The following is a 22,600-nucleotide window of genomic DNA, read 5'->3' on the forward strand; positions in this document are numbered from 1 at the left end:
TATACGTTCAACTGTTCAAACAAGTATAAACATCAGCTTTGATTGCATGTGTGGATCAGTTGAAGCAGTTGAAAACAGTTGAAGCAAATTCATGCTAATATTTCACTGCCTCTGTCTGTAAGATTTTAAACAATTTTTTTAAAGCAACTTTTCGAAAATCTTAGCAAATTTGTGAAAATTTCAGTAATTTCTGATCATGAAGTGTATACTCCAACGCTGCGATCGAGGTTACGCAACTCAAGCGGTCACAGACTGAGTGGTGTTATTATTATAAAATAAAAAAAAGTTGTAGAAAAATCTATGGACTTTTGAGACATGCCGTGAAGGCGTGAAACTACTTTTTGCTTAGAATTACGCTCTGCGTCGAAAAGGTTGAAATTGCCGGCAAGAAATGCTTTTCAAATGGTTATAGAAATGAATGAGTCCAGTGTTAGAACGAATATTGTACCTACTTATAATTCCAAGATAGCAGAGATCCCGAAACATTTCACGGAATTACGTAGCTCGAAAGCAACATTGGACAAACTTTGGTAATAATGAGGAGTTAATTGATTCAACTCGTTAGGCTTTTTCATTTCATTTTTAATCGTAAGGTTTTTTCATTGAAGGTAAGCAACTAATCGCAAGTAAACATGATGGAAAAAGGAAAATAAACGAACGATTTCACGCCATAAGTGCGCTTTAGAATTTGAATTTTTAATGACCAAATGCCCGAACGAAAACATAAATTTTAACGCTTCCTTGTATGAGAATGGGACGCTTTAACGCTGCGTTAAAAAGACCTCCTCACGTTTCTTTTTGAATTGTCAGCGCACTTACACGTCGTAAATTGTTTAATCTTTTGGTGCGAGATTAGATACAAAAAGCAACTAAAAAACCGTTTGAGTGAGGAAGATATTTTAGTCAAACAAATTGATGCAACTGGTCAAAATTGACGTTGAAAATTTTAAACTTCGATTTCACGGACTCTGCAACTTAGGTGTACAATACAGTTAGGGTTATAGAGCCCAAGGGATAAAAACTCATCGATTTTCGTGTGGACAAATACAATTGGTTCACGATGCGCTATAGCAAAGGTTTCGGGTCCTACGTCAATTCTATACTACGATGACTTAGTGCACCGATAAGAAATAAACAAGGTTAATCTCTCCATATCTTGCAAAAAAATTATCACCCCATTAACAATCAGCAGCCATTGAGTAAAAAATAACTTTACCTTTCGTTGAGTCACAATATAATTATTGAAATTATAAAAAAAAATGTTGGTGGCTGGTGTGCTTGCATAATAATAGTACATTACTATGCAAGGGAAGTAAAGTGATATCTCGTATCCAGATGAGAAAAAGTATCCGAGGGCGGCAGCCCGAGGTACTTTTACTCATCGTGATACGAGATATCACTTTATTTTCCGTGTGTAGTACGACGTTTTACTATGCGAGTGATGTAAAGGTTATTGCCTATACATGTAACAGCCTTATTACATGCACCAGCATAGTAAATAATTTATATGGAGGTAAGATGTCATTTTAGTTCGGCATTCCATTGTTAATGCAAACTTGCTCTTCGCTAGCACACAAAAATATTCCAATGTTCCATATTCCGAATGTTGTTTTTCTTTTCTCATATAACAGAATACCCTGACATGACGGTATTACTATTCAACGCACCACTCCCGTTTGTTGTTTTGCGGAAAAGCTGAGTTTAAAAAAAGAACTTTTCCACAGCTAAAAAAAGAGGAGAAATAAAATAACAATGCATAATATTCCCATTTACATTGCATGTATGTGCTGTGGAAGCCAAATTCACTGTTCTACTATATTGCGGTGTGTGAAAGGCATAGTAATTGAATTTTGCTCACGAACCGTAACCTGCACATCATAAAGTCATAATAAAAACTCCTTACTTTAGTCTCTTTATTTCTTCTTAAAATATAAAGTAGTTATATCAAAACAGTGCTGAGTTTTCCTTTTCAAGTCTGTTTTTATGAAGTTTCTAATTTCCCGGCCATCTTAGTAAAATAATTTGAGTTGATGTTTCATCGATCTTCTTCCTCTCTTGACTAAAGAATGTATTTTGCACAAACTTTACAGTGGGAGCTTATATCACTCTAAAAAAAAAAGTTTATAACTTTTATAAGTCGCAAAGTATGTCGTCAAAAGAAACTTATGCGTGACCTGCGGGAAAGTGAAAAAAAAATCATTTTTGAATATAAAATTACGGCCGCTGATGTTTTATTTTAAATCTAATAGATCGGATTTTTTACCATCAGAAAGATGCACGTCTATGTGTACGTTCTTTATGATGATAAGTCTGATAGACCGAAGATGGTACTTTCAACGTCAGTATCAATCTTTAAGACCATGTATGACGACGATTTTGATGTTTATTATCGTGGGTTGTTTGTGTGTGTAAAAAAAATAAATTCCCTAAAATTCCTTAATTTTTTAGAAGTTTCTTTTTTTACTTATTCACTTCTAAGGCTTTTTTATTCATTTAAAATACATGCCAAGAAAAGGTGGTCAGCACGATTAGTATGTACAACGTATTTTCGTTTCGTTGTTGCTGGTGTTTACCGGTGATTGTCCAATTTTCGCTAGCTGGATGAATGGTGTAAATGGGCGGATCAGACGGTTGGTGAGTCACCAATGGTGACGTAAGAATAGTAAGTACGACGCATGAGAATTTTCTATTTTTTACTTTTGATTTTGATTTTGGAGCTCAGGCTCAATTCTTTTGCTTGATTTGCTGCATTTTTTGGTGATTTCTTAGCAGCTTTTCGCGATTTCCCCAAATTTTCCATCAGCAGATGGCAATGTCTCAATGCGAACTATCCTACACTTGTTCATGGAAAGTTTTGCTGCTGTCTTGTGTAAGAGGCTAGCGGAAGCAACTGAAGATGGTCAGTCCACTCTGTGACCGCCGCTAGTTCTCGAGGTCTAAACAGCTTTCTTTTCTTTTCTTTTTTGCTACTTTTTGTGATGTGCGGGAAAGGAAAGAGCTATAGCTCAGTTTGTCGTTCTAAATGAAGTTTTTCCGAAGGATGTTTCCTTGAAGTTCAATAAATGTGAAAAGGAGTCTTGTTTTGGTTTTCTGTGTACGGAAATTCGGTTCTTGCAATTTGCGCCCCTGAGCTTTTCGTCTCAGGTTAAGCAAAATTGGTATGTACGAAGACGCGGCTGGGCAAGATGATTTTCATTCGCTTTCTGTGTAACACTTACTCGTAGATATTAGAGAACGTCAGATTTTTTTAACGCTAAATGCCGACCATGTATCCATATTTCATAAATAAATTTTTAATTTTTGCAAATTTCTTGCAAATAAATGGCGAATCTCAAATTAATGGACCTTAGAATTATGGCAATGAATTAATTTTTAAATTTCAAACAGCGATTGCTGATATATTCAGAGATGAAAAAGTGCCTGATATTGCTGGCCTCACAGATGTTAAATTTAAAAGCAACATGGCGTCAACTAACTCATTAATGTTGCCTTTATCGTCGGCATTTGCCATTACCGTACGGATTTAGCGTTAGCGTTAGTGTGTGGCATTTAGCGTTAAAAAATCTGACGTTGTCTACTCTAATAGTCCATTGCCGATTCGCATAAAGTGGCAAAAAATAAAAAAAAAGAAAAGATGTTTCGACCTCCAGAACTAGCTGCGGTCACAGGTCATACTCACGATGCCAGCTAGGGTCAGCATAACACGTCATTCCGACCTGTAAAAACTTGGATCTTTTCAATTTTATAGATAGAAATGATGGCGGAAGAGTCCGTGCCCAAAATTGAAGCAATGTTGCTTTTTTGAATCGTAACACTACTCCGCTATATTACATAAGACGTCGATAGCTACATATTGAAAATACAGTGTATTTTCAGCCACGACAGAGTAAAATAAACCAGGCAGAAGCGCTCGAACTCTGTGTGATGCGGTTGCAGATAATTTAGACATTTTCCTCTTAGACATTTTTTGTTTTTGACGTTTAAACCGTCACTATGACATGTGGAGAAGACTGACCTTTACGCAAATATATGTAAATAAAGTTTTAACAGCTGTAATAACTCAATTTCTAAAAAAAATCACACTACTCCGCAGTTTCGACTTTGTAATAGATATAGACGAAAACAGCCATATTTTACATGCCACTAATATTGTCAATAATTCCACAATTTTTCGTTTTTCTTTAGTTTTGTTTCACTGTTGAGTAATGCACGGATCACGTCGCCCAGTTTTACTGAACCGGCTTGATATAAACCGGCTAGATATATGCCCACTTCCAGCTCTTCTCATTATTTTCTCGATATAATACTATTTAAATTTATTGATATACACTGTATATTATACAGGGCTATATATTGCAAATAATTTATTGACGTTATCCCTTTGTTCAGGTGGTCTACAAACGATGATCAGGTTTACGAACCAAATTATTCATAATAGGGGTAAACCATTATGGTTAGTAAAGCTTGTGATTTCGTGGACTTTTGACATAAAATATATGGAAGAAATGTCAAAAGCTCACGAAATTGCTATACTTACGAACTTTACAAACCATAATGGTTTACCCCTAATGTTATATATACATGACAAGAATGAATGAATATAGATGATCTATTTAATGAGCGTAATGAGAAGTGCACCAAACGTTTTTCTGAATGTCCGTTCCCAGAACAGAGTCACTTCACAGGGAGTGAAGTACTTACACACGAAAGTTAGATTCATAGAGTTGTTCATAGAGTTGTAGTAGTTATGGATTGCATGGATCGTTATGGTTATACACAAATTTCATTGTATACACATCTCACAGTACTCAAGGAAACCTCACAAAATTGCAGATATAAATGTTAATCTGAAATGAATCCTCGCACATCAAGAACGTATTACATCCATAATGTTCGTCTAAGGATTTATAATTTGGTTTTCATATTCATCTCTGAATTAAATTTGTTTAAATGATCGTTTACAAAACGCATCGGGACAAAGCTACATAACTCGGATGCATCAATTTAAATTAAGGTCGTTTAAGCTTCCTTGAAGATTCTGCAGCGATGTATTTTATCTGCAGAAGAAAGATAATGCAGGTAGATGAGAAATTTAATAGAAATGCAGTCTGTGTGAAATTAAAATGTTTTCGTTTTTATGGAAAATGTTGAATTTGTTGGAGAAATGTTGTGATAAATCTAATGAATGGCATACAAAACTTTATAAACTGGGAATTTAAGTAGCTCAAGGGTTTGATGCTGAAGTATAAAAAAAATGGTTTGAAAATTGTGTTATCTACCCGTTTGCAATGAAATTATATTATCATCCACTTTAGCTCTTGTTGTGAGTTATACAAACATAGTTCTGATGTTATTATCAAATTGGTTGATGAAGAATTTTAAAAAGCTACAGAAATGAAGTTTTTCATTTTAAATGTTTTTTTTTCCATCTCGTACAAGTGCTAACTCGTGTAGTTAGTGAAGCTTGTGTAAAGTTAAAGTAGTATAGGTATAGTATAAGGAGCAACTGTCAACTTTATGAACATAGCAATTATTAAGTTTTCAGCACGGTACTGCTCCTAGCATGAACACTGAATTGACAACTGTCAAATTTTAAAGCTGAATTGCTGATAAATAATTCAGAGCCTATCCGGTCACAACGTCATGCAACGTCATTGGTATATTAAGATATGAGTACACAGTTCGTGAAAAATGGTAAAATGGTAATTCAATTTTCATACACTGATACTTCGTCTGTCGGGCCTCTTGATAGCCAGTCGGGCCCTGATGATCGGTTTGTTACAAAACTGTTGCAATGCTACCTAGCGCTGTAATTTAAAGTGTTAAAGTGGTACTGATTCGAGTCTCTCCTCATTCAAAATCTATTTGGCGCACATTTATTGTGAACACATCGTAGGTCTTCGCGCTATGTAACTTCAACAACAAAAATTTTAAAATCTGAACGAAGCTGAATGGTAGATACAAGTGGAGAACGGTAGACGTTAGCACTGAAAATTTTTGTGCTTTTGTTGATCTGCTTTTAAGACTTGAAATGCACTTTTAACTTGAACAAACTGTACATTTTTTTAAATTTACAATAACAACATCGCCACTGAAACAATGAAATATTCAATGCCCTTCCGAACCCTTCCGCACCCTTCTCTGACCTCACACATACCTTTAAAGTCCTTTTTTCAATCATTTTCTATCTGAAAACCCAAGAGACACGTAACGCAAGCAAGAAGACTTTCCACTCAACATAATTCAGGCCAGCGATCTTATACAAATGTAAAAATCATGTCCTCCTATGTAATGTCGCTTAGGAAATGAAAGTCGAAAGAGATTTTCATTGCAAGTTTTCAAATTCTGGATTCATGTTTCGAAGAACTTGTTCAACAGAAATCTAGCTACTCGAACATTAAAATGCAGAAGAATCTTATGGCTAACGTTTGTAAACGATGCAATTTGTTTTGTGATGTTGTTCATTATAGTGCTGTAGAATCGGTATTCTTTTGTTGTTGGATAATGTCATGTGAAACATGATGACACTCATAAGTATAATGGTTCTCTCATTGTTTCCATTTCAAAAGAAATGAAACACTAGACAGCACAGTTGATATAAAATTATAGAGTAAAGCAATGCTAAAGCATACTTTGGCATACTTTATCCATAGAAAAACTTTGTCTATAACACTTCATACCTTTTCATATAATATTGGTTTTTCGCATAGATTTAAATAATAAAGAAAATGCAGAACAGTTTGGTCATGTCTATAAAGGTGGATGTTTTGTTGTCCCATTTGTTGGGATATGATATTGACGTTCTCTTTGCACGACAAGAGAGAAACACTTATACACGCGGTATAAGTGTGATACATACATAGCATTCAGCGAAAATGTGTGGTTACATAAGTGCGCATTAGTTATTTACATAACAAGGGAAAAAAAGTTGAAAAGTAGAGTTTTCATGCGAATTTTATTGATCCGAGGCGAAGCCGATTTTTATGCTTCTAGAAAATAACTTCAATCGGAAGGTAGCACGATCATAGTCGGGTATATAAACAAGATAATTTACTCTAACTTGAAAAACTTTTCGTTTCTGTCGAGGTTCCTGCATTATCGAAAACTTAAAAAAAAAGAGAAAATCCTAAAGTTTTTTAATATTTGAATTTTATTTTTGTAATGTAAATACTTGACATTCTTTTAAGTTAGCCCATTTGATAAGTTGTATCAGTTGGAGTACTTTTATTTGAGCGAAATAAGTAAAGAATTTTTCCTTCAATATTAAGTGATTAACAACTCAGAATCGGCATTCACACGTGTGGTGTGATTAACCTTATTTTCTCCACTCAATAGGCAATGAGAAAATTGAGTTTTGTTGTCGACTCTCTCCATTTATTCATTCTCTCTAAAATTCATGTAACTTTCCGCATAATTAGTCATCGGTGACACTTGGTGACATGGACAACTCGTATTATTTATTTATCCATCCCGAGAGATGCTGAGAGATCAGAGAAAAACAAAAAATGGAATAGAAAGTCTGGCCGTCTGTTGTGATGTATCGAAAACTTTTTGTGAAAGACAAGTAAATCATAGTCATTTAATAAAAGACGTCATTGCCATCGAACTTGTGTGCTTGGCCGCGCATCTGAATAACATTACCTCCACACTTTATCTACCTTGGAATTTTGGATGAATCAGTGAATGAACAAATGAATTGAATTAGCTATTTGTTTACCGAGTGACGTGCCGAGGTGTAACAGTTTAACCATAGGTGACACTTCAACCATAGGTGACAGTTCAACCATAGGTGACAGTTCAACCATAGGTGACAGTTCAACCTTAGGTGACAGTTCAACCATAGGTGACAGTTCAACCATAGGTGACAGTTCAACCATAGGTGACAGTTCAACCATAGATGACAGTTCAACCATAGGTGACAGTTCAACCATAGGTGACAGTTCAACCATAGGTGACAGTTCAACCATAGGTGACAGTTCAACCATAGGTGACAGTTCAACCATAGGTGACAGTTCGGGAGGGAAAATTTGTATTTTTCCCCAGTCAAAACAAGACCAAATAAAGCGTCAACAATACGTTTTTTCTCATGGACTTTTGGAGTGAAAATTTTACGCACTTTTATTTCGCATGTGATCCATAACTTTCATAGGTTTAATTTACAGCTCCTAATCGGTTGAAACAAACTCGTTGGCCTTGAAAGATTATAACATTATATCAAAACCAACAACCCTTCAACTCTATGAGTGGTGTTCATCCGCAAAACGTTTCATGCGAAAGGTGTTGTATCGATAATTTTAAGAGGAAAGTCAACCCATAACAATTTTACTATATCGCACCAATCCTAATTATATTACATCCCACCCCATATATCGGCTATGATAATACAAAGGTTAACGACTAAATTATATTATATCCGGTGCTGCTCACTTATATGAAACCGTCAATAAATATGACCCACTATTAAATATAGTTTGTAATTACGACAAACCATAACACCGTATAGAACGAAGGAAACTTGCTAATCTCATTAAGGTGTGTAGTGTACACAATCACCTTCTTATAGCACCCTACTTAGACTATTAACATTTCCAGGTTATCATGGCACGATTTGACGCTGAACATAGATACTTTACGAGCAACTAAGCGAATCAACGCTATGTTACACTCTCGCATTTTATTCCAATTCGGTGTAAGTTTTCCGTGTTTTTGCTTTTTATATCTCTCATGAAAAACCAACCGTTTGGTAAATATGTCAAATAAACGTTTTCCTACTTAAAAAAGAAATTATTTTTTTATGGCAAAATTTTGTACGAAAACAAACAAAAAAAATTAATTTTTTGTTGGAAGTGAAACAGCGTAGGTTTTAGTTGAATTAATCTACAACAAAAAATAAATGATAAATAAATAAAATGATTGCGAATCGGTTAATGATCGTTACACAAGGTTGACTGACTTTCGGTTCGAAATTCCGGTTACGAAACTTTAGTCTCGTAATGAGGTCCTTTCGGCACTAGTGGTGTAATGAATTTGAGATTGAACCTATGCTCTCTGTGCATCCTTTAAAGGCGCATTTTCTTATAAAATCCAACAACTGAATATCACTGGACATGGACATCGGTATCTTAAATTCTAAAATTTTATAAAAGGAAGGCAGCCTGGTGTCAAAAACGTGATTCGCTAAAGTGGATCATGTAAAGGTTTAAAGATATCATCGATTTCGTGATTTGCCAAGAAACAGGCTGGTGTCAAAAAAAACTGTCGTAATTCGGAAGTGGCAATCCACATTGTAATGATCAGATCCTTAACCTAAAAATTCCCCTGAATTCCTTCAGTATTGGGAATGCAGTAGTTACTACTTCCACACTGACATATAAACATATTCGACACCCTGTGTGACTGTCTAAAATGCAGACCTTCGCTGATTGCCACTTTTTCGAGATCGGATCTCATTATTATATCATTTCACGCACATAATAAAAAATCACTCTCTCCACTGGATAGAATTCCGCTCTAACTTATGTGCTGGTATCTTTGGCAGGCCCGGCCAATGGCGATGCCGGAAGGGATTTTCAATTTTTTGTATAAATGAAGGGACTTTGATAAATTTTGGTCATTCAACGCCCGAAGGGATTTTAGCTAGCCAGTCCGTCCCTGATCTTTGGTTGTATTTTGCTTCAACAATGGTTATTTACGTATCTGCTGTGAACGGTAGATCTTAGACAATCTCGCGAGCTGTCGCTCGGATGGAGTAAGGGCAACAAGCCAAGGTGCCTAAAATCAACCGTCTACAACAGGTACTACTTACAAAACTTTTCATGCAAAAATTGTAAAATCACGAAAAAATTCCACAATTTGTCACCAAGCAACGCACTGCAAGCATGAGTGATCGTAGTGACAGCTGTCAAATGAAGTACTATTTTGTATGTCAAAATTTGTATGACGCACTAACCAGTTTTTTGAGTACTCTATTTAGAGTATCCCTTATGTTTGAAGTGCGTTGCCCATTGGCATGAAAAAAATTTAAATATCAAATTTGTTCCGTTCATATACACAAGGAAAATGGCAGCATTTAGCTCCAATGGATATAATAAGATTCAGAGCAAAAAACAATCCCATTACTGTAACTTTTTTCGCAAGTAGCTGTTATCCATATTCCAATGCAAATGCTTCCGTTTTGTGTGGCAATTTGCAACAATGTTGCCGTTCAAAACTGTAGCACAAACATAATGCCGGCAATCGATATTGATGCAATCATATACGTTTTGTGCTAACGTTTATTCAAAACAATGAAAAAGTTTCATCAAAAACCATTCGAAATGCTTTTCAACATAATTGCATCATTGACTTTTTACCTATAAAACATTAATTACACTACATTCAACGCAGTCAACACTATACAATGTAGTTCACTGCGTATACTGTTCTACACCATGCACAGGTAAAATAAAATGAAAATCTAAAATTTTCCTGTTTTCTGTGGTTAAATTATTGGCTTATGTGAAAAAAAAAACGTAAAAAAATCTATTTCAATTTTTCCCCCATGTCTCGCACACTCTTCACAGTTCGAGTGGGTATCAATATAACATACAAAATACGCTTAGTCCAGACTACAGGTATCATTTGGCCCCAAATAATGGATGGGTCAAGTCCCTTGACTGATGAAGTTATAAAAAGACATTCTTTTCCTAACGTGCTGCTGCATTGAGTTAAAAACGACTGCTAAAGGAAACAATAAATAGGTCTAGGAAACTATCATAGGAAGTGGGCAAAAAATAGTCTGCATTTTTGACTACTAGAGGGACAAACAGGAAATTTATGAATTGTGTCTACTGATGTGAAATTGATGGCTTAAAATGATTTAAAATCAATATTCAATCAAAGCAATTCGGGGAAGCACTCTTACGGGAAAAACTCACAGAACATTTGTGAACCTGGCCTCATGAATTTGATTCTTGAATGAAGAAACATAAAATTTCGTTCAGAAATACCTAAGTTGTCATCCCATCAAGAAAATGTGCAAGAAAAAAATCCTCTCGAATTAGTGTTCTTGTTGCCTCTTGTTCTCTATGTGTGTTCCCTATATGGACAAAAGAAAATATATTCTTAGACCATAACGCGGGTAGCAAGTCCTTGTTCTATCGAAAAAATCGAAATATTCAAATCTTCGAACTTGAACCCAAGAGGTTGTTCCTTTTCGAATAAAGCCAAAATTTTCAAACTTATAGCTCAGGACTTCTTAAGTTATCGTGTCACCAAAATAACAGACAATTTTTTTTTTCGTAGTAACTCCTAGGTCATTAGGTCGATACTGCCCATCTACGAACTTGATTTCAGGAATTTTATTCCTTGTCGATTCCAACCAAATTTTTGAAAATCTATTCAAAATTGCCTAAGAGGCATCGGTGCTGACATTGCTGAAAAGCATACATTTTGGCGATTTTTAAATACTGGATTTTAGTTTCCTTTTGATGACATCTTTCCATCAGAATCCTTTTTCAAAAATGTACGACCGCTATTCGGACCACGAATGTGGTAGCTTTCAACAGAAAATACATTTGGTTGTAGCATGTAGCAGTTTGACCGGTTCTGAGAAACGTGAGCAGTTTATGAAAATTTGGTACAACTGTTCGCTTTTGATTCTGTTTAAAGATATCATCAAAAATGAAATATGATGCACACAAATGTAGGCTACAATTTTAGCTAAGTACTAGTGCCTCTACAATTTTAGCTAAGTACCAGTGCCTCTTAAGTTATCGTGCAATCAAGAGTTACAAACATTTCCATATTTTCTGATTTTTTTTTTTTGCTAGCATTTCAAACAAAACCGATCACAATGAACGTATAACGTATTTTATGACGTAACACCCTTGACTTTACAGTCAAGGTAATTCGAAATATCTGGTATTCGGTCTACCAGCAAAAGCTTCAGAGAGTGTTTAATTTGTGTTTTTATTTGTTTGTCGACAAAACAGATGATACAGTAAAGTAAACGGTCGCCTTCGGCCCGGATACCGCAATAATTCGCACTTTTGTTGTAGCCGTTTACACATGACCACTTCTTTACTGTATTTTAAGTGTAGGCAACCGGTTGTTGAAAAACCCGATTACAAAACGGGAAATTTTCTTATCTGAGAGGGGAAAGCTCTGTATACAATCCCTTGAGAGGACAAAGCTATTTACGTATCTGTTGTGGACGGTATAAGAGCGAAAGTGCCTAAAATAAACCGTCCACAACATATGCGTATACTACTTTTCATGCTATAGGCCTAGATTACGAGAAAAATTCCGTAATTTATGCCCAAGGCATGAAATAAAATTTTGCAGAATGAAGCACATCTCATACCACATATAACATGAGCTGGGCGCCGATTCTTGTGAATTTAATAATTCATAACTTGTCACCTTTGCTAAAAGTGGTTCATATGATTCGTAACTTTTAAGTTGACAACTGTCAAGTTACGAATTCTAAAATTCAGGAGAATCGTATTTTCGTAACTCCAAATATTCGTAGCTCCAAATATTCGTAACTTGACAGTTGCGAGTATGAAATCTTATAAGTGTCAAGATACGAACGTTACGAGAATCTAAGCCCTAAAACTCTTATCTGCTCGTTTATTGTAAATCGATTTTTTGCCTTATCCCACTTTTCTTTAAAATATCTTCAATCGCTCACGTTGCTATAATATAAGCCGCTTCAACCTGGCCCTAAGCAAATACGAACGGATTAAAAAAAATCCAGTGAAATATAATCGATTTCCTTGTTTGATATTCACATGAAACCATTTAACTTTTGACAAAACATTCACAATACTTATACTATGAAAATTGAAATGAATTAAAGCCATGACATATACAACCGAACATGAAAGAAAAAACTGCACTACTCAAATCTTTTTCTTATGAAGCCATAATGTAGCTCATAACATCATTATTATGACAATTATGCCGAATTATTCTTCCAACGTATGTAAATTTAAATCCAAACGATGAAAGTACGCTATTATGAAGTAGGTACATGGATTTTCTGTGGTTGCAGCTATTATTCTTCTGCTTAAACCATTTATATTGAAATTTTCATCCAGTTTATGTATTCTTGAAAATGTTATTATTAGAATTCATAACCAAATTCTCTAAATCGCATCCCGTTGCACAGGATTAACAGTTGCAAAGCGCTAGATGTTGATAATACTTATTTTCCTGGAATCAAGACGACAGACATTTTAATTTTGTTCAAAGGTTCTTTTCACTTGCTATGACGAAAGGATCCTTTGCAATAGTGTGGTACATATGTACGAACATATTTCATGATATGCAATTTCCAATTTTGCAAATTAGATTTTTATCTTCCACGGTAGATATGAAGCTATTTTCTCGCACTAAATGACGATTGTCAACACGAGGCGAATCCGAGGTCGGAAAGACATTGCTTACGAGACCTTAAGTTGCATCAGACATTGTATGCAACACAAATCGTATGCTGGTATATTATCGCACACAATGTCTTGAAAATCTCGGCGTCTGACTGACAATCTGACATCTTACGCGATATACGATTCTCTTTACGTAAATAACAAGAATCGGCTTCACCTCTGGTTGTCAATCGACATCTAGTACGACAATATACCTTCAAACGATTCAAGTTGCAAACAACGTTTGTGTTGCAATTCTGTGACGGAATGAACTGTTTCTATGCTAGATTGCCAAAACCAAACGTTATACGACAATGTTGCCTTGGCCACTGTTGCAATGCAAAGGTTATAGCGACAAAATATTGGTATAATTCGCCACATCTCAACAGGCAGGGGCAAAAATATTTCGTGAATATAATATAAGGTGATTTGTCTTAGCTTTATACGTGGACATGTTAAGCGAATCATGAGAAAAATGTATGGTCCCAGTTCGGGACTGGGCACAAATCCCGTAATTAATAGAATATTGTCGAGACCATTTTATTTTTAAGCTTAACTCGATCGAATTACTACCAAAGAAATGGCTGAACGGATTTCAACAGTAACCAGCTATTCGCTATATATAAGTTCATTGATTGATTGCCAGTTGTAATAGTACTATTCGATCAATATTGTGCGTTTTCTATATACGTAACCGATAATACCACACACAATAATATATGACACGAGATGAAAGTACTAAAAGTTAGCCCATAAAGCACTTTTTATGGATATGGAATTTAATCAAAAGCAATTTGCTGGTTTGGTATTGCCATACGTATTCCATATAATATTCTCTGTAAGAAAATTGTAACTTTGCAGCACAGCGTTCATGCCTAATGAATCAAATGAGCTGATATTTTGGCAAGCCTATAAAGCCATAATGACTTTCAAAGTTATATGTTATATGGAGTTGAGTGAGTACATTTATTTCATTTATTATTATATTTTTTCTCCTCTTCGGTATGCTTCTTTAACAACTCAATAGATAGTAGTTGGTTTGAAAATACATTATTATGTACGCCGTATATCACGTCGTTTTATATCATTTTCGATTTGTAAATTTCCTCTCGTATATAGATAGTATACAGTCGCAATTAGATTCGGTTTTTACGATGTGAAGTTTTTATATTATACACTTTTACCGACAATGATGAGCTTATAGCGGCGTTTTCAACGAGAAGGAAGGGGCCCAAAGAAGCCAATAAATTTTCGATTTGACTGCTTGTCGAGTCGTTAATGACTTATTTCAATCCCAATGTCACACAAAAAAGAAAGAAAATTTAAAGTTTATGGAACTGAATATCGAAACGATTTGCATAGACATTCAAGACGACTTTTTCTTCTCCAACCCACGCAAAAAAGAATTGGTGGATGCGTTGTGAATTCACAAAAAATAGGTTCGTGCGACCTTTCAATACAATATAGTAGAAAAGTTGCGAAATCAAGAAATCAATAACTCTTGGAAAGTAATATTTTCGGACACTTAATATCACCATCGATTCTTCAACAAAAATGACAATGCATTGAAACGAAACATAATAGCTTCTTAGATACTACCACAAGGAATTAGACTAGACACTTTAACCGTTGGCAGATATCATATGCCGGCAACCGCTGATTAAGATGCTGTAGAAACGAGTATGTTGAGACCATTTGAAATATTAAATCGACATGAAATCAGTGGGTAAAATTTGTTTAAAATTTTCATTAAGTCTCTTATGCAAATTACGGCATAAATATTAGCTTCCCCCGTGGCATTCTGATAAAAAGACTCCTTGACCCCTTCTTTATTCAGGTTGGTTCAAGTGCTACCGCAGATGACAAAAAAATTAAATTTGGGTTTTAACAAGGTTCTGAAAGAACAGGTTAAGACACCCACGAGGGTGGCTGACACCGAAATCAGATTGTGTGTTAAGTCAACTTGAAGAAAATGTTTTTTAGGAAAATTCGGAATTTTGTTTTTGTTACGTTGCCTTTTTCATATAAACTTCGTAGCCGCTGAACTCAATTTGTGTGTCACCGCCTTCGTGATCAACTCAGAGTTTACTTAACCTGGTTCTTTCAGAACCTTGGATTTTAAGATCCATCGATGCATCGATGCTTAGCTGAAAAATATACATTTGGGCGTTCAACCCATCCGTTTGCCGTATGCTGCAAACGTTAATTTCTCTTATGAGGCATGGTCGTCTTTAATACTTGGATACCGACTCTCAGCTACCGATCAGTTGCAATTTGTACCGAGCAACATATTCAACAACAACCAATGCGATTTCGAAGTACGTTTCGGTCAATTTAGTGGTATCATCGCAGATCATGAATTATGCGGCACTATCAATAATCAAACTGGCTCAGGTGCAATACGTTATTCTGGCATTGCAGGTAACACTCGTCATAAATAAGGGGTTGTGTGCAAAAATGACGACCGAATCTTCGACTGTCGATCGTAAATTTGAAATAGACGTTTTCTTACCAGTTGATTTGATTTTCTTTCAGGTGGACCTTGGATGGTATATGAATACGTGCCAGACTTTGATCTCCAACCAGTTGTTATTGGGATTTATCAGTACCAGATTATTAATGGAACTGCGACATACGGAGTGGGGACCAGAGTCACCCCTTTCTTGGACTGGATTGACACACTCACCGGTGGATTATTGAAATAAGAATTGTGTGCATTTTAAGTTTTTGCTTCAATATAAGCAATGTCATTCTGTCACTAGATTTTTTCGAAATTTTCTAGACGTAACTCTCAGTCACAGATCATTCAATTTTATTCGACCATTCCATTACAAACCATTTACTTTTTCTGAATATGTACTCGAATGGTCCGTTGCCAAGGCGTTATGACTGAAATGACTGTTATTTCCTCTTCATTTGACACTTCCCGCAAGGTCAAACAAAATAAAAATTTCCCCGTCATAACAGTCCATAGAATAGTTAAGTACGAAAAAAGACTAGATGTGCTGGGTTGATGGCTGTCACTTTTTCCATACAAAAATATTGCAAAAATGAACGATCGTAATTAAAAGTGAGCAGGCGTAATATTTTTGTACGGAAAAAGTGACAGCCATCAACCCAGAACATTTTTTTTTGTACTTAACTATTCTATGGGGAAGCTCAAATGTAATAGATTTTCGTAAATTTCTAGTGCATTTTGTCATACAAATACTAATGTCAGAGAGGTCAGAGATCTATTTTTTCTGAACTAATATTACTGCAATGACGCTTCATGGAAATTTACCAGAGTAAAGTTATTTCACCTGAAAATATAGCGCAGAGAATGAAATACTGAAAAATTGTGGCGCCTCTATACAGGCCAACCGAAATTTCCTATATTTAAAGAAGAGTCTATATCTATAGAGTTAGAGTATATATAGAAGAAAAGTGTAGTCTAAAAGAACCTAATGTTGGTAACACTGAATTTTAGCCAGTTTTATGTCATTTCATAAATCTGTCTATTTTTAGTGGATCGTAACATTGTTGTTGTTTCTTTGGTTGTGGCGCGGTTGATGTGAGCCATTGTCAGCCACATCTGTCATAATCAACTCGTGTAATCTCTCCGGCATTTATCAACGTCAATCTCTTTCAGCAGATCAGTCAAATTTTTCGAAATTTGTTCCAAAGTCATATTTCTCTCTAATCGTTCTGCGTGTTTGTTGCTTTTCAGTATCATGTGTATTATGTGAAATCCAGTCCGTTCAGTTTAATTTGGTGAAACCAGGGTTTCGTCCTTTTGTCCTTATGGTATTCTGTACCAAAAAGTGTGGTTTTCCTTTTCTCAATGCATCGAATTGATAGTCTTCGGTCCACCTCTTCAGTGCTTTCCCCAAAATCGCGCTCTATATATCCGATCAAAGCACTGTCAAGCACCGAAGCTGACTTTTGACATCACTCAATTAGAAGGCCAAAAACACACCTGTTGACAATTTTCTTACATTTTTTGATAGCCATTGTATGAAAAAGAGTAACCAACTTTGATCGGTTCAGTCCTCTATTTGAGTGACGTCTCTTTGATCTCCTCTCTGATGAGGTGAATCATAACATTGACTTGTTGAAATTGAAATGGTTTTTTGACATTGGCTCTCAATTCATTTTGCGCGCCAATGTAACACGACTACGCCATCTCTGAACAAGTTCAAGAACGCTTTTGCATCTGACGTCCAATAAAAAGATTGAAACTGTTGAAACTTCAGTTTAAATGTCACTCTTTTGAAGAGTTCACCGTGCGTTTTTGTTTACCTTTTCTATTTTGAAGTGGAACACTCATATGTGAAATATTTCTGACTAACTATCGCTGTTTCATTGTCAAGTGATTCGATCGAAGTTCAGTAAAATGCGACGAAATTTTGTTAATTTATCGCGTATCTGTTCAAGAAGCCTGTCCTGCAATATTGAAATCGAAAATCATTCAGTCTTGAAGCGTCTTAATCAATATAGAGCTGCGACCGATTCGCAGCAAAATTATGTTTGTGGAATTCCATTCACAACAATACGATGCTATACCGATACCAGAGCAACTACTTGCTGGAACTGTCATCGACCAACGGATATTATTCCCGTCGGTACAAAAGAATCATTTTTTTGCTCGAGTTGTGGCAGTTTGCAGGAAATGAACAAAACTTATGTAAGAGGCGGGAACATAGAATTTCGATCAGATCTCTTCTGAACGAATATTTTCCAGAACTATTTTTCGCTCTTTGGAATCGATGAACAATTTCTGGTCGATCAAAGTGAGCTAACTAAAAAATTTCGTGACTTCCAGAGTGTCCTTCATCCGGATAAGTTCAGTAACAAGTAAGCTTTTTGTCTATACGAAACAGACGCAACAGATTCCATATATAATCGGCAATATTACGCAGAAATGAAATCGAGCAGAATCTGTCGGCCACAATTAGTTCACTGGTAAATAAAGCGTACAAAACGCTCTTGACGCCAATCAAACGTGCCGAATACATTCTAGGACTGAAAGGCATTACGATACCCGAAGACAACAATGCTGTCGACAAGGAATTTTTATTTGAAATTATGGAACGGAATGAAGAGGTAGGACTGAAATGGAATCCTTTTCTTCGGATCATCCCCTTGACAACGATTTTTTTTAAATTGTAACCTTTCAGGTCGAAGATGCCAACGATGCTGATGATTTAAACAAATTGTTGGTTCGCGTACAGGACGACAAGGAAAAATATTTCGCCGAATTCGATGTGAATTTTAGAAATGGTGATTTGCTGGTTGCTAAAGCTACGTTGATTTTGTTGAGATACTACGGTAGCCTTGAGACAAGTATTAAAAATAAATTAAGTAAACTCAACTGAACGTTATAGCGCAGATACTCATGGTGAGAGTGGTTGATTTTGTTATTGTAAATTAATCGAGCTACAGTCACATTCGCTCTGTGAAATAAAATGAATTTTCGATCGAATTGTTTGTAGAATTCCACTAGCTTTGCAATTAGACTAAGTAAAATTGGTTCGGTTCCGGGATCGATTATCTGAGTCAACAAAATCCAGGCTCACAGTTCCGGATCGGTCTTGAAAATTGAACACATTTTCAGGTTAACAGCAATCCAGGAGCCGAACCATTTTTCTTTTTAAAGAGCCAAAACTCGAACCCGATCCTGAAGCAGGATTCAGAACCATCAGACTGATAAAAAAAAATTCGTCAACATTTGTACGAAATGGCTGGCAGACAGCATCATTTCTGCCTTACTTCGGATATGCATATTCCAACGTCTGACTTGTACATCGTACATGTCCGACGCATAATCTTATATACTGCTCGTGACTATTCGTGTCACTCGTATGTTTATATGTCGAACATGTGCGATTATATATGTCAGACGTTGGAATATCCACATCTGAAGTAAAGCAGAAATGATGCTGTCTGCCAGCCATATCTCAAAATTCTCAAGGCTTTAAAAGATAATATTTACAAAGTGATGAGAATCCTTGAAAATGCAGCAAAGCAGTGGCATGCTCGTAAAATCAAATCATTCAAGAAATCGATTATTGCCTTTTAATACCAGTCCGTCCGCTCAGCATATCCGAATCCCTTTTGCATCACGAAATCCTATCGATTTTTCTGATACTGAACCTTGAATCCTTGATGTGCCTTGGCGCTTAGTAATTATATAACAAGCCGTTATAATTCTTCAATAAAATCACCGGGATTCAGTTCGATAAAACATAATTGAGGCGAAAAATGTTTTTCTCGAATCTTAAAATAATTTAAGGAGGACTTAAGAAATTTGAGAAATTTCCGAAAATATCGAGATACTTTTGACCAAAAGATGAGTTCTAGGCCTCCATAGAAATTAAAGGCTTTTAATAGAAATTTAAATTCTTAAATTTGAGAATTTTAGGAACTTTTAGAAATTAATTGCGAATGTTAAGGTTTCACTTTTTGCTTGGGATCAGGCTTCTCTCCCGTTGATTTTGGGTGGCTTAGGTATTAGGAATGTAGAAGATATTGTCAGCTTATCTGTCTTCTGTCTATTTTACTTTAGAGTTATCAAATGAGATTTTGAGAAGATTCAATTTTCCAATGATCGATTCCAATATTTTAGAGTTAATTGAGGAGATTCCTCGAGACTTCGTTCCAGCGACTGATGAAAAGAAAAAGAAACAAAATAATTGGAATCTGCCAAGGATTAACAGTAAGTTTGACGAGATGTTTGCATCTAGTGAACCTGTTGCTCGTGCAAGACTCCTTGCGTCATCAACTAAAGAATTTTCAAAGTGGCTGCAAGTAGTTCCATCGAGCCAATTGAGTTTACTCTTAGATAATAACTCCGTTAGAATTGCTGTTAGTCTTCGTTTGGGCTCTAATTTATGCGAGAAACATAGATGTGATTGTGGCTAAATGGTCAAAAAGGATGGTTTACATGGTCTATCATGCAAGATGATAACATTAACCAACATAGGTGAACATGATGAAGTTAAAAAAGTTTTCTCACATTCATTCTCTTCAGCAGGATTTCCAAATATTATACAACCAAGGAATATGTAGAGATGATGGTAAAAGGCAGGATGGTATGACCTTAATTCCTTGGAGTCATGGAAAAGCTATTCTATGGGATGTAACAATCAGGGATACATTAGCGCCTTCATACATTAAGGAATCTAGCAAGAAAAAACGGTCAATTGCGGATAAGGCGGAAAGATTTAAACATATTCATTACAAACATTTGAAAGAAAATTATTTGCTCACTCCGTTAGCTTTCGAAGGTTGCTAGGAATCTCGCGCCGCGTCATTCACAATAATTCATATTTTGACACATTTTGTATAAGGAAGATGTCACTTTGTGAATTATTCTGAATGACGCGGCGCGAGATACCTTAACACCCTTAACATTCCTTTCGAATCTTTAGGTTGTATGGGGCCAGAAACTAAGAAATTTGTTCAAAAATTGGGATCAATCATGAAGGCTGCTTCAGAGGAACAACGTTCAACAGATTATGTACTACAGAAAATTTCAATCAAAAATTCTGAATAACAAGCCCTGGTTAAAGATCATCTGAATTTTGATCAATGCAGGATTCCTTAATGTTAGGAAAAATTAATGGTACGTACCTTTCGTATTATTTGGTTAGACCGGTGCACACCTGCTCCCTATTAGACTTATTCCTTCTTCCAGACAAATATCAATCGTTCTAATCTAACAACCTTGGAATAACACGGACGGCACAATTTTCAGGAATTTTATTATAGGTGATGACCTCACATTCCCTCACATTCTCTTTAGCTCGAATCAGGAAAACTAGTCTCACACGATTTGAGATTATGTTTAAGAATTTCCCCAATTTTATTGCTGGTAATAGACGACGATTGGACTTAGGAAAGAGCATTGGATTTTCTTGGATCTTCTCATGAAAGAATTGACATTGAAATTTGAGCTAATTTCTTGGAAGAAAATCAAAAGAGGAATTCTTCTGAAACGAAGACAATCAAAAAGACGATGTCTGAATTTCCGAAACTAATTTTTTCTTTCATACATTTCCCCGTCACATTCTTATGGCACTTATTCCGCTAATGAGCTCGTCCTCAGTCAGTCGAAACCTACGGTCCAGAATCATTTGAGAAAAATAATGGCCACCACCAGGATCTTTCCAGTGATTTGTTAGAAAACGAACTAACGACAAAAAATGTTCCTTTTTTGCATGCATTTTGTTCTAAATCCTTTTCTAATAAACATCGGAACGATCGAAACTCAGACTAAATTCAGATTGTTCAATATTCGATCGTCTCGTATACACCTCGGTAAGAACAAATCGAAGGTTGCGCGATTTGTTGGCGACATCACTGATGATGATCAGTGGCTTATACGTGTATATTATGTAGGGAACGTGCACAAAAATTGAGTCTCTAAAAAGGTCAGGTCGATTGTAAAATGAATCTGATTGGAGACTTATCTTGGTAGACGTTCACTATTGTATTAGTAATAAGAGAAATCGAAAGTGAAGCTAGTTGACCCTAATCAAGAGGGAATATCACGGTTTCTGTGAGGTGATTGGGTTACTTTAGCATCGCTTGACATCATCCTACTCCGAACCTTCTTTTCTACTTCTATTTGATCATAGAAAAGATTCGTTTAGTCATAATGTCTTTCAGATACAGAGTCAAGTTTGACGTCATGAAAGTCAGTGATCGAAAATACAGTGTGATATCGCCTTATGTTTTCCTTAACTGGTTCGAAATTTAGTGCTGCCTTTGTGATGATTATTTTTTGTGATATTTGTTTGTTATGTAACCTTCTAGTTCCTTAATTATCCGAATTAATTTAATTTATTTATCTATTTTGTTTTTCTTTGACAAATCTCTTTAAGAGGATTGATCTATCGACCTAAATGTATTTATCTTTGTATGTATATGTATAAATCATCGTTCGTATCCCACACACGTCAGTCAAGGGATGATAATAAAGAAATCGTTTTAAAAAAAAATGTGTGACAATGTGTCATAATGTGGTTTCCACTTAAAAATGATCGCTGTAAGAAAGTACCGTGAAGGATTTCTGTTGGTGGAAATTCATCTATCTTTTAACCAATAAAAAAACTTCACGAAGCTCTCTTATGACGAACATTTTTATATGAAAATCAATTGAGTATGGTTTCAACTTAACAAAAACTACTACGTGAGAGAGCCGTGAG

The 22,600-nt window shown here is 35.6% G+C and overlaps 1 protein-coding gene across 2 annotated transcripts; it reads left to right on the top strand.

Annotated features, from left to right (window-relative positions):
• The first annotated feature begins 17,655 nt into the window (after positions 1–17,655).
• LOC119069965 (iron-sulfur cluster co-chaperone protein HscB) lies at positions 17,656–18,873 on the top strand. 2 transcript variants are annotated; one of them, XM_037174213.1, is made up of 4 exons: positions 17,656–18,075; positions 18,214–18,245; positions 18,311–18,494; positions 18,569–18,873. In XM_037174213.1, the coding sequence occupies exons 1-4, from the start codon at positions 17,785–17,787 to the stop codon at positions 18,764–18,766; spliced, it is 705 nt and encodes a 234-aa protein (XP_037030108.1). In that variant the 5' UTR covers positions 17,656–17,784; the 3' UTR covers positions 18,767–18,873. The 2 variants fall into 2 exon arrangements, with proteins under 2 accessions (XP_037030108.1, XP_037030099.1); XM_037174204.1 differs by having other exon boundaries at positions 17,658–18,075; positions 18,133–18,245.
• Positions 18,874–22,600: the final 3,727 nt, after the last annotated feature.

Source organism: Bradysia coprophila, chromosome II, assembly GCF_014529535.1.
Source record: "Bradysia coprophila strain Holo2 chromosome II, BU_Bcop_v1, whole genome shotgun sequence".
Taxonomy (NCBI): domain Eukaryota; kingdom Metazoa; phylum Arthropoda; class Insecta; order Diptera; family Sciaridae; genus Bradysia; species Bradysia coprophila.